Source organism: Neurospora crassa, linkage group IV, assembly GCF_000182925.2.
Source record: "Neurospora crassa OR74A linkage group IV, whole genome shotgun sequence".
Lineage (NCBI taxonomy): Eukaryota > Fungi > Ascomycota > Sordariomycetes > Sordariales > Sordariaceae > Neurospora > Neurospora crassa.
The window spans coordinates 2,711,401-2,724,476 of NC_026504.1; the positions used below are offsets into that span (position 1 = coordinate 2,711,401).

General features: G+C 37.4%; 1 protein-coding gene and 1 non-coding gene across 2 annotated transcripts; both read left to right on the top strand.

The window, feature by feature from the left end:
* Nucleotides 1–2,708: 2,708 nt before the first annotated feature.
* On the top strand, nt 2,709–4,888 carry NCU06380 (zinc transporter YKE4). The gene is made up of 3 exons (XM_957125.3): nt 2,709–3,205; nt 3,307–3,932; nt 4,004–4,888. Exons 1-3 carry the CDS (start codon nt 3,041–3,043, stop codon nt 4,494–4,496), a joined length of 1,284 nt encoding a protein of 427 aa, XP_962218.2. The 5' UTR covers nt 2,709–3,040; the 3' UTR covers nt 4,497–4,888.
* A 947-nt stretch (nt 4,889–5,835) lies between these two features.
* On the top strand, nt 5,836–6,526 carry NCU14095. The gene is made up of 2 exons (XR_897907.1): nt 5,836–6,088; nt 6,153–6,526. It is a non-coding gene; the product is annotated as a ncrg158 (non-coding RNA).
* Nucleotides 6,527–13,076: the final 6,550 nt, after the last annotated feature.

A 13,076-nucleotide genomic window follows, 5' to 3' on the forward strand; every position in this document is an offset into this window, starting at 1 on the left:
TTATAGTGAAGAAATATAGTAAGAAGCGTAAGGAGGATACCCCGCTCCAAAGACTATTAGTAGCGAATATAAAAAGAAACTACGAATAGTAGGGAAAATTAATATTTAATACTAAAATTAGAATATAATAGTTTACCCTTATAAAGGAAGACTATAGCTATCCCCTCAACCCCAATAACACCAATTATCTCGCTGTTAACTATTATTAATATTATATAAAGGAGGTAATTGCTAATATCCTTCGGTTAATTAAATAATTAAAAACTTCCTCGTTAGATATTACGTCTACTATCCGTAACGAATTCCTTAATATTACTATTACACAACGCAACGTACTCAATATACTAGTAGCTAATAGAACGAAATAAATAGGCGCCCTTATACTAACCTAATAATTTTTCGATTAGTTATAATTAATAGAAGGGATTTATTATAAGGTCTATTATTATAACGGTGAGGAGTTTGGGCTAATTAAGAAAATCTTTTAGATTTATTTATAGTATATTGAGTAATTAAGGAAAAATCCCGAGGTTATAAATTTGGATTGTACGTATAAAGTTAATAAATTTAATATACCTCTACTTTAAATATATAGGATAATAATTATATATACGATTTTCAATATCGGTTATTATTTATTAAGTAGCGAGAAGGAGGTATATTTTACGTAGGTATTTTAGTAAATTGATATTATACTTTTAAAGTATAATATCCCCTAGCCTCTAATTATTATTACTAACTATAATAAAGCGTATAAAAGAGCTTACTAGGTAATCTTTTCTATAACCCAATACCAAATTTATCTCTAGTACGTAATAAAGAACGTTGCCTTTAATATTAAAAAGAAATAGGAGGGTAATTTTGAAGGTATAGCGTTGGGTAACTGTAGTAGTAATAGGAGTTATTTCCGTGAGGATTATTATAATTATATAAATATTAACCCCGTTAACGAAGATTTTACTATTCGCTAAATAGTTACCTAATTATTGAATAGGGATAATTGGAATTACTATTTTGAATTAGGGATTAAAAATCCCTTTATTTAGCCTATTAATAGTTGTACCCCTTATAATTCAAATTGTAAATAGATCGATAATACAAATAGGATCTTAGCCGTATAAAAGGTAGTAGTATATTCTAATATAAAAGAGGGATTCTATTAGTATTAGCGGGTATTATTGAGGGAGTTCCTTAAATAAAAAAGTATAATTATTATACTTATCTATTATTATCTATAAAATTACTAATCCCTCTTTTTATAACTATAACTAACTACCTTCTCTACGTTTACCTCCTATTGAAGTATAAATTTACCTATTTCGCTATTAAATTATACTGCAATTTTAGTATACGAGTAACCTCCCGCACTAAAGGTGCCTACGGCGTTTTAAAAATACTATTTAAAAATCGTTGTATTAATTTTAACTAATTACTAGGCGCTATTACTAAAACCCTCAAACGGTTAAAAGAGAACTTTATAATTAAATATACGTATTAGATCTTAAAAGACGTAGCGAAATTTAGGTATACTACTTTAGCGGATTTAAAGTTTATTACTAGCTTTACTTACTTTGAATTACTCTAACGGTAAATTTAATTAACTAATAATAACTTTAAACAGTTATAATTTAATTTAGAGGGGTTAAAAATAAAATATTCTACTTACTTTACGAAGCAATATAATTTACCCTACTAGTACGAGATATTTAATATTGTACGGTTGAATAGTACTATACCTTAAAGTATAATTAATAAATACTAATTATTTAAACTAAATATAGTAAATATTATCCTATTAAATATTATTTATTTAGTGTATTAACCGTATATTTTATAACCTTTGCCTATAGAATAGCTAGTACTATATAAGGAGAGAAATCCTCTCCTAATTATTATTAACCGCTAAAAGGCTCGCAATAGTACTTAACCTATACCCGCTATGCCCGCTCTCCCTCCCCTCCCCTCCTCGGATAGCGTTAAATATAATCTATCTTATAATACCCCCCCTAAAGCTTCAATATAGCCTCCTCCTAAGAAGAAGAGGATAATTAAAATAATATTGGCGAGTTAGAGAGAGTAAGAGGCTAAGGCGGTAGCCGAAAGTGCGAGGCTGGAAATAGAGAAATTAAAAGTATAATTCTAGGAATTGAGAGAGTTACGGTAAAGAGAGGTATAGTTGGAGGTACGGCTACGGGAGCTTACGAATTAATAATAACCGCCGCCGTTACTAGTATACTATGGGTATTAATAATAGTAATACCGCCAGCCTATAGTAGTACCCTTATATTAAGGAATGCCCCCCCCCTTATAGCTATATTTGAATCTATACTAGCTGCTACTATTTGGCCAACAGTAGTTTCAATAGCTATACTGGTTCTCCTAGTCGAGCTAGCAGTATCAATACTAGTAGATTTGTAATTATACTAGTATAAATATGAATTCTACGATTTTAGTATATTCACGTAAATTAGCATCTCAGAAAGCCTCGTCTGTGTAAATCGTGTGTAGATGTTGCACATATGTCATTTTGGTGGAAATTTGGCGGGCGGGAATATGGGTGTATTATTGGCCAGGCGGCCCCCACACCGCCGAAATATCTGGGCACACAGTCGATTTATCCGGCCCGGCCGTGAGGTGTTGGGTTTTTCATCGACCCCCGGCCGGGCCCCCCTCTTTATGTAACCGAGTACACGCACTGTTTTGACTGTGCCCCGTCCTCGCTGTTGGCGCCGCCGCCGGCCGGACGAGGAAACAATAAGAGATGAACAGCTCAGCTTGATCCCCACTCTCTCCCTTGGAGCTCCAGCTGTCTACCATACCTGTCAGCATTATGTATATGATGTCTTACTGAAGCCCATCCTCTCCTCCTTCTTTTCTCCATCCCCCTTTTCTTTTCCTCTTTCTTCCTCCGACTACCTTTTTATCCATCTCTGGTGTAGTCGGCTTTGGAAGGAAGTTGTCGTGTTCTGCTTTTCTCGGTTCCAATTGGCGGTATTCCTGAGCGCGCTTCAATTCTCACCTGCAATCCCCTCCATCCATCATGGCGGTGGGCATATCGCGGGCCAAGTGCCTGATGATGCTCTTCGCCTTGGCGTCCATTGCTGTTCTCCAGGTTTACGCGCGGGGTACGCACGAGACGTACGGGATGGAAAGGAAAGCGAGTCCTTCGGACATGAGCTTGGAGGAGCTGGATGGGTTGTTGCAGGTTCGTTCACCTTCTCCGCCCTCCCCCCACTCATCTGCCTCTAGGTCATGATGTCGTCGATGACCCAACCGCTAACCCGTGGCGCGCTTCTTCAAACATAGGATTGCCCAGTAGTCCAAGCCCTCTCCGCCGAAAAGGTCATCGCGCACGCGCACCAGTCCTCCTCCGCCACTGAGCGCCTCTTCGCCATCCTCTTCCCCGGCTCCCCCGCCGTCAACGCCATCCTCGCGACCCTGTACATCTCGGGCCCGCCCAACTTTCTGCTGGCGCTGTGCCCCACCAACATCGACCCGTCTTCGCTGTCCGTCATGGTTGCCTTTGCCGTGGGCGGCCTGCTGGGCGATACCCTGTTCCATCTGCTTCCCGAGATCTTCATTGGCGAGGATAGCCACGAGAGCGCAAAGTTTGTGCTAGTAGAACCAAACAGGAACTTGCTGCTGGGCCTTGCAATTCTGGTTGGATTCATGACTTTTGTGGCTATGGATAAGGGCTTGAGGATCGCCACGGGCGGGGAAGGAGGGCATGATCATTCTCATGGACATTCCCATGGTGGTCACTCGCATGAGCACGGCGCGGCGACTGGTGTTGACGTGGCCAAGAAGGGCGATGCGAAGAACAGGAAGGGTGAGAAGAACGAGCTGAAGAAGAAGGATGTGGACGCTCAAGAGGAGGATGACAAGAAAGAAGTTAACCCCTCTGCGAAGCTGGGCGGCTATTTGAACTTGATGTATGCACCACGACACCCCTTTCCACAACACACGTCAAAGATCATGAGGAAGCTAACCGCATACCTGACAGCGCCGACTTCACCCACAATATCACCGACGGCCTCGCCATGTCCGCCTCCTTTTACGCCTCTCCCACTATCGGCGCCACCACCACCGTGGCCGTCTTCTTCCACGAGATTCCCCACGAGGTCGGCGACTTTGCCCTGCTCGTCCAGTCCGGCTTTTCCAAGCGCCAGGCCATGGGCGCCCAGTTCGTCACGGCCATCGGCGCCATGCTCGGCACTCTTATTGGTATCGCCGTGCAGGAATTCGGTGGTAGCAGCGGCCCCAGCGAGGCGGCAATGGGCATGAAGGAGGGTATTTGGGGAACCAGCTTAACCTGGGGCGACATGCTTTTGCCGTTCACGGCAGGTACGTTCCTGTATGTGGGCACGGTGGCGGTCATTCCGGAGTTGTTGGAGACGGGCAAAGATAAGGCCAAGGAGTTGAAGAAGACACTGGTGCAGTTCGCGGCTATTGCGGTGGGAGCTGGAATTATGCTGTATATCTCGTGGCATGATTGAGGGCGTTTGGAATAGACCATCAAGGGTTTGTTACTTTTGGTAGGGTTTAGTCAGCGGGTTGTCGTTACGGGTTAGATGTTTCGAGAACTGTCCACCATTGTCTATAGAAATATGTGGGTATGGCGTGCTTGTGAACGGTTATCAACGGCTGGGAAAGACTTATCGGACATGTTGGACTACACGAAGCTCGCAGGGTCAAAGGCTTCGTGATTACCTCTGGTAATGGTAATGGTAATAGACATTATCACAACCTCAACTCGGTGCTGACGAACCTACAAGGTCATGGCCCCAGTTACAGTGGAAACGATCACAGTCACCAAGCACACATCTACGCTCCAAGCCAAGTACTGCTTGGTCAAGCAATGTCGTCAGCCCCTAAAGACAGGCATAAGCACCGAGAAAAGAGTGTAACTCCGCGCTACAAGCAACCATGGTGCCAGAGCATCATGGTATGACTCTTTCGTCAGGTATGAGCCTCGGGCCATGTGCTACGTGATTCTAGGGTAGACGTTGCTTCACTGTTGAAAGCAACTGGGCTGTTTTCACAACCGAGTTCAAGACCCCATACAGGATGCTGTGAGCCGGAAACCCGATGCTCGAAAGCAAAAGCTGCATTAATAATCGGGAAAGGAATCCCTGACATTGAATCTTTTGAACGTTAACTTTAGGTAATAACATAGTCTAAATCCCATGCTGAGTGGCCAAGGTACCTATCAGTGTGGTTAGCACGTAGCCTCGGTAGGTAGTGACCCATCCATCCACTTGGGTCTCAACGGGGTCTGTGACGCGTGGCCAGCGAGTACCCTACATGCATACCGGCTCGGGCTGGGCTGTGTTAAGCGACTTGTCAATAGTTTTTTTGGGGGGATTTGCTGGGGTCGAAGGGCGTGCGATCTTCATGTTGCCCACAAGGGAAGAAGGCTTGATCAGTAAACAACTGGCCAACTAATCAACCAGCTATTGGTACGGAGAAAGATCACACGCTCGTATTGAGTTATCTAGCGCCATCCGCTGGAGAGTTGACAATGGCGATATGTGTTGTTAAGAATACTTGCTTTGTAATGAAGCTGTGATTTAGGCCAGGGCTATCATGTCATGACGAGGGGAAGGGCGTAGGGGCGTCTTTCTCCTGCTGTAAGCTTGACTCTAGAGGTAGTGTCAAATAGGCGATGGATGACACAATGTCAAGTTCTCAAGTTGGGATGAGTCGAACGTTCGTCTGTCGTCTACAGTATTCTCATAAACGGATTTGGAAGGAGATATAGATCTAAGTGGAAACGGCCGACTACTAGTTCTTTCTAGTCTCCCTCAGCTCCGAGTCATTCTGCCCCTGTTCGAGGTCCTACCTACCTACCTTTTCACACTTTTGCGTTTCCACTACTGAAGTCACTGTTACCCTAATTTCTTAGCTTGAAAATTCGCCGATGACTCTTCTGTTTCACAACTTGCATATACTGTATGCATTACACTGTACCATGCAAGAAGTTGTCCCCTCCTGTCTGTCCTGTCCTGTCCGGTCCGTCGTACTTGTGCCCTGTGTACTGTAACGAGCCGCCCCCTTGCAGTTCACCGGTAGATGGACACTCGCAAATGCAAGCTGAGACATGTCTCGCGCGTAATGGGAGATTCACTCTGCTTACTTCTACGTAACTTCAGACACGACTTAATTGGTGTTCACGGGAAGGGGAATGATTGCTGACTGCATACGACACTCCCAAAGGGTTGGAGATTCGGTTATTTTGAGCTTCGTTTATCACCCCAGACGTCTGGAAAGTCAAAACTGTATTCGACAACTTATGACCGACTTTCGACCGAAGGAGCCGATGACAAGCAACGCTACGTACTTGGAAAGACTACCATAGACAACCTTTTCAGTGGACCCGGATACCCAACCGAAGTATGGGTCACGACGGTCTGGTTGCGGAAAGGGACCTTTTTGCGGGCATGCGGGGCACAAGGCGGGAATGGAGGTTCCTCGGCTAGAGGGTGCTTGTGGTGAGTAGCCTAGTGCGAAGATCGAATCCACGTTCTCTCTTGTTGCCCATGGGGTTGTGAATGGCTGCTAGGTAGGGCCTTGATGATGATGATGATGGTGATGACCAATTGACCAACCACATCAGTGAAGGTTATCTCAAGGAGATCAGCTTCACAACTCAATATGCCAAGTCTAGGTAACCAAGCTGAGCCAAGCTCCCCAGCCCATACTCCAAACAGAAGATGCCATGAACGGATTCGAACTCGCCGTGGAAGAACCCGGATGACTAAAAGGTTTCTTGGGAATTCTTTGTCGTGAATTGGTGACTGTTTTGATATAATATACTTCTTAGGACGGCCCACACCACGCCTTGTCGTCGACAAGTGGAGAAGACGAGCCTCCGTTAACGGCGTTCCCACACTCAATCGCCTGTGCAGTCTTGGCAAGAGGTGTGTGTGCGTGCACACACACACACACCGCACTTCTGTATTGTATAACTTCGTTAAAATTTATTATTTTACAATAATTTCTATATCAATTTGAAGCCATTTCAACGTACAAAGTAATTACAATACTAATAATCAATCAAATCCATCGCAATAATACCTCCCAAAACAATCCTTAATTCAAAGCCCGCCGGCATAAAGCGATCCCGTACTCGAAGCGGTATGCTAATAGTCCACTTCGATAAGGATTAAGATTAGGAAGATCCTAGCCTAATAATTTTACAATACGCCTTATCCCGCCTTAAAAAGAAGAGTTATAAAGCCGAATAGTTTATTAAAGTTATTTTTAAAATTATTTTACTTAAAAAGAAGGTTGCTCCTATTAAAATTACTATTAAGAAGATTGCTATTAAGAAGGGGAAGGCTACTACGCTAGAGTTAAAGCTAATCCTAATCCTAGTCCTAAAACCGCTATTATCCCCCCCTAAACCTACAATACCTATTAAAATTTCTAGTAGTAAAAAGGATTCTAATAATAATAATAAAATTGAGTAATAGCTCCCCGTCCGCCTTACTCCTAAAAAGCGGGCTCTCGATACTTCGTTTTATTTATCGGGCGATAATAACAGCGAAGTAGCCTCCCCAACTAAATTAATTGCCTTAGCGCTACCGGCCTAACCCTACGCCGCCTATAAGCCGGTTGCTATAGTACTATTACTATTGTATTCTAAATACTCTAATTTAATATAGGTCTAATTTAATATAGTTAGTTTATATATTACTGCTAGCCGTATTAAACTACCTACTATTAAAGAATATAATTTATTTAGAGAGGTTAAAATTAAGTAAAATAACGGTAAATTCTATAAATAGCGGTTTAGAATAATATTATTTAGTAAAATCCTATATATATAATAAAATTATATAGAAAATATTATTAGTAATAATATAGCTATAGGGATAAAGTAATTAGTTTTTTTATATAACGTTATATATACTACTACTACTTATAATAACTATTGTACTTAAATTATTATATATAATAAAACTATTCCTAGGAAAGATTTTTATAACGAATATAATAATATTAAATATAAGTGTAAGGGGACAGTAGAGCGATACGCAGGTGCTAGCCTTATGTGTGTATATTAAGGTTCTACGAGGAAGGAAAAGGATAAAACACTACCCTCCAGGTCGCTCGAGTGCCCGAGCTTAAATAGCCGTACACTTTAGTAGCTGCCTTGTAGCTTGAGGTAGCTAGAGAATACTCTAGAAGACTGGGTGCCGGAGGCTCAATATTGTAGTCCGAATCAGCTGGAGCAGTTTCAATACAAATTGCCGCCTTAGTACTTAAATTTAGCTAATTAAAGCTAAATACCTAATCGGGCGCTAATCCTATAATATTAACCTCCCCCTTCTCCCTTCAATTATAATCGTACGCTATAATTAATATTTATATTACCCTTATCTTACCCTTCTAATTTTTATACTCTCCTTTTTATTCCTTCAACGAATAATCGTAATTATATTATACGTATACCTTTAGCCTAATTTTAAAATACCCTCAAATACTCGTTACTAACTTCCAATTACAATGCCAATTTTAATTACAATCCTTTTAAATTCCGGTCTACTACTTTAGTTCATTGCCGCCCGGCTATAATTACTCCTATACCCACACTTACGCTTATACCTACTCCTACGCTGGTTACTACTACTCCTATACCTATTATTACTACTATTCTAGCGCCTATGCCGGCTCCTACTACTATGCCTATTCTAATTCCCGCTATACTAATCTCTCTAGTACCTTAAACCCCTAATAATAGTGGCGGCGGCGGTAATAGTTACCGTAAATTTATTAAGGCCCCTATTGAAAGTACTATAACTATTTAGTACTCCTATTATATAATATTAGGGGACTATAATACTTATATACTTAATAAAGGTAAAGGTTATTATATATTTTATACGTACTCTAAGAACTCTGCTACTTACTAATAGCAGCCTTCTACTATTTAGGAGTAGTATTCCTTTTAGTTAAAGGAGGGCTACTTAGGTAATAAGGTTCCGTTTTACTAATTTTTCTAATATATAATAATTTCAATTCGGAATTTCGAATAATTAGCGGCCGAGGGTTATATAATTCTATAAATTTCCTCGAATCCCTTCGTTCTATTCCAACTATTAATTTAATTTTAAGAATATTACTTACTTTATATTCGGTTACTCTGTTAGTAAAATACTGCTAGCCCCCCTTTCTACTACTATAATACTTCTAATTATAATTCTAAACGCCTCTTTATCCTTAGCCTTAATTTTAATTATAATATTTAAGAGATTAGAAATTTTAAAAGAGAATTTTAGGGCTCTTCGTATAAATTAGAATAGTTTAGCGGCTTTGTAATTGTTGTTGTTCGCTGAATTATCCTTAGTTAGCCGTAAATCGGTTGCTTTAGTAAATATTACTATAGAGTCTGTCTGGAATGCCGAGTATGCCGCCGTTATAGTTGCTATTTATTTAAATACCCTTATTATTAAAATTAATATTTGGATATTTAGAGTAGTTTAATCTTTCTAAGAAAGGGTAGTGGCCGGGGCGGTAGGTACTATTTTTAATAAATTGGTTGTAGAATTAGAAATTTATATTAAAAAGTTAGAGGAGTAGCGTAGGATAATAGAGGGGAATAGGGTATTATTGGGGGAAGAGGAATTATATATTTATTTAAATATATTATTTAGTAAGGAGGAGGTAGTAGGTATTAAAGAATTAGAAGAGGAAAAAAAGTTGGAGGAGGGGGTAGTAGATATTTAAATATTAGAAAAGGATTTAACGGTATTAATAGAAATAGTATAATAGGAAGGGAATACCCCCGAAGAAAAGATTCGGTTGAAGAAGGTAGTTTAATTTTTAAATTCGGTAAAGGAAATTACTTCTCCTTTAAAAAAGAGGAGAAGATTGTAAATTCCTAATAGTAGTACGGCTATAGTATTATTATTTTTAAATAATATAATTAAATTAAGTATTAAGGCGGCGTTGGATATTAGAAAATCTTAAATATAGTAGGTTAATATTAGCGGCGTCTTAAATTAGTAATTGCGTTTTTTACCTCTAAGTACCAATTTTACTTACTTTTCTTACTCTACTAATATTTCTCCTTTCGTAAATTTATTTAATAATTTATTATTAATTTAAATATTCCTATATTACTTCTTAAAGAATTTAAATGCTTCGGTATTCTAAAAGTCTCTAAATTAATATTATAAAGATTTATAATATCTTTTCTACTTTATAAAGGCTATCCGCTTAATTGGGGGCCCTCCAATACACAAGATCTTTTTTATATAATACTCTTTCTCTCCTTCTACAATTACCGGCGGTAGTTAATTGTTAGTTACAATTTAACCCGGTAGGGGATTTCTAATAACCTATTAAAGGAGGTTAATATAAAAAATATTATAAATATTATTTAAAAAGCCTAAGAGCTTTATAATTAAAGGTAAGAATACTCTCAAAATTATATACTTAGTATACAATTAATCTAATTTCTTCTTAAGTTTTAATAAAGTATAATTCTTAAAATTAAATTATATTTTATTGCTAATTTAGAACCTCTCTACTAGCTAACAACTATAATTAATAAACCTCTCTTATTCTTAAATTATTATAATTATTATAATTTAATATAAATTTATAATTTACAATAGCTTTTTAATAAACTACTAAACCCGGACGTCGGTGGGTATATAGGAGTCTCCAACGGTTTTAAAAACTATTAAGACTACTAACTTTAAATTAAATCTATAAATTATAAAGAAAGGAAATATACTAATTGAAGTATTAATACGGCTATTAATAGCAAACTACACTAACGGGTACTATTCGTACTAATTATTTTAAATTTAGTTAATATATACTCTTAAGAAGGTTTATACTTCTTAATTCATTTATTCCGAGCCGCTATTAATTTAAAGATAATAAATAGTATTGAAAAATTACTTAATTCCGAGTAATTCGCAAAATTTACTCCAGAACCGCCCGGTCCAATTAGAACCCTAATTATTAATTATAAACTATAACCATCTATAATACCTTACGAAGTAGTTTATAAATCTCTCAATACAAACTTCGGCATTTATTAATAATATTAATTCCAATATTATATTCTTATTAAAGTAATCCTTAATAACAAATAAGCAAATATTACCTCTAATTAACGGGAGGTCTGTAATAAAATCTATCTAAACCTTTCGGAAGAATTAATCTAATACTAGTATTAACTAGAACAACCCCTTCCTCTAGGCTCTCTAGTACTTAATAGAGCTATATATATAATAATTATATAGGAACTACCTTATATAAATTCCGAATAATAACTAGTAGAAATAGCGGACTAGGGCTGCAATAGTACCTTCTCTCCCAGGGTACCCAAATATTTAAAAATTATATGTAATTTAGATAATACGGGTATAAAATATATTAAATTCTCGGTCGGCATCAAACAACTTTATAATTTCTACTTTAATAATTACTAAGCACCTAGGGATCTACAACCTCCCTTAATATCTCAAACACCCAAAATTATTAATAAAACAATCAGTTATTTAAACTTTAAATTTAAAAGAAGGGGGCAAATCCCTTATATTATTCTTTATTATTTTAAGGACTTACTAATATACAGCGTCCCTTCCTACCGTAGAATCTTAAAACTATTATAAATCTAAATTTTTAAAAATTTTCACACCCTTCCTCTAAATCGTTCGAAAACCCTAAAAATCCATTACCGAAATACGGACGTAATTATATAAAGCGGACTCGGGAATAAATTAGAAATTTCAAACCTCTCTATCGTCTTTAGTAGGACGGTCTTACTCTTTCTAAAATAATATATCTAATACTATTACTTTTTTACCCGGCCGATATTAAAATTCGAAAAAGAACCTAGAGAGGTATTCGGCCCAACGGGCTTACTATTTAAATAAATGCTATCGAATTATAAAGTATTCTAAATTGTAATAATTAATTAAAATAATAAAACTATTGTAACTATATAATTCAACCTACTACTCCTACAAGTAATCGATAATCGCTAATATTTCTTTATTATAAATAGGGTAATTATATTCCGCTAACTTCAACTTCCTTAAATAAAAAGCTACTACCCGCTATTAGCTGTTTACTTCCTACATTAAACAACCCCCGAAAGTAAACCTACTACAATCGGCCTCTAAGAACATTAGACGCTTAGGGTCCCACTCGGTAAATATAGGCGCTCGAATAAATAAAATTTTAAGCAACTAAAATACCTCTTTACATACTACCAACTATTTAAATAGAACTCCTTTACCGATTAATACTATAAGTAGCACGGCTATTACAACAAACTCAAATATAAATATCCAATAATAGTTTATAAATCCTAAGAAACTCCGAACCCCCTTCTAGGACACTAGAACGTCCTATTCTAAAATAGCCTTAACCTTCTCAGGGTCTACTTAAATACTTATACTAATATAAATAATAAACTCCAAATACTTAACCTTCTTAATAATAAATTTATATTTATTAGAGTCTAAGTAAAGCCCGGTATTTTAAAAACGTTCGAATACTATACGGACCTTCTACATATAATCCTCTCGAAACCCGTCAATAAAAATAAAAACGTCGTCTATATACACTAAACAAAAATTATTAAAAAATTCTCGTAATACTTAATTAATATATTATTAGAAAGTAATTAAAGTACCGCACAACCCGAAAGGGATTACTAACTATTCGAATAAACCGTAGCGCATTCGAAATACTATTTTATACTCTTCTCCTTCCGCTATTCGGATTTTATAGAAGGTTTATATTACATCCACCTTAAAGAACTATTTTATTCCCTTAAATATTCGGAACATTTCTCAAATTAATAGCAAGGGGTACCAATTTACTCGAATAATTATATTAAGAATTCGGTAGTTACAATAAAAACGAAAACCTCTACCTAACTTCCGAATAAAGAGAACAAGGGCTTTAACGGCCGAACTACTAGCACAAATAAAACCTTTATTTATTAAATCCCAAAGAATCTTCTTAAATACTAAAAATTCCTCCTAAAATATATTATATAATAAGCCGAAAGGGAACGGGAAATTCTTACTATCAGGCCCCTT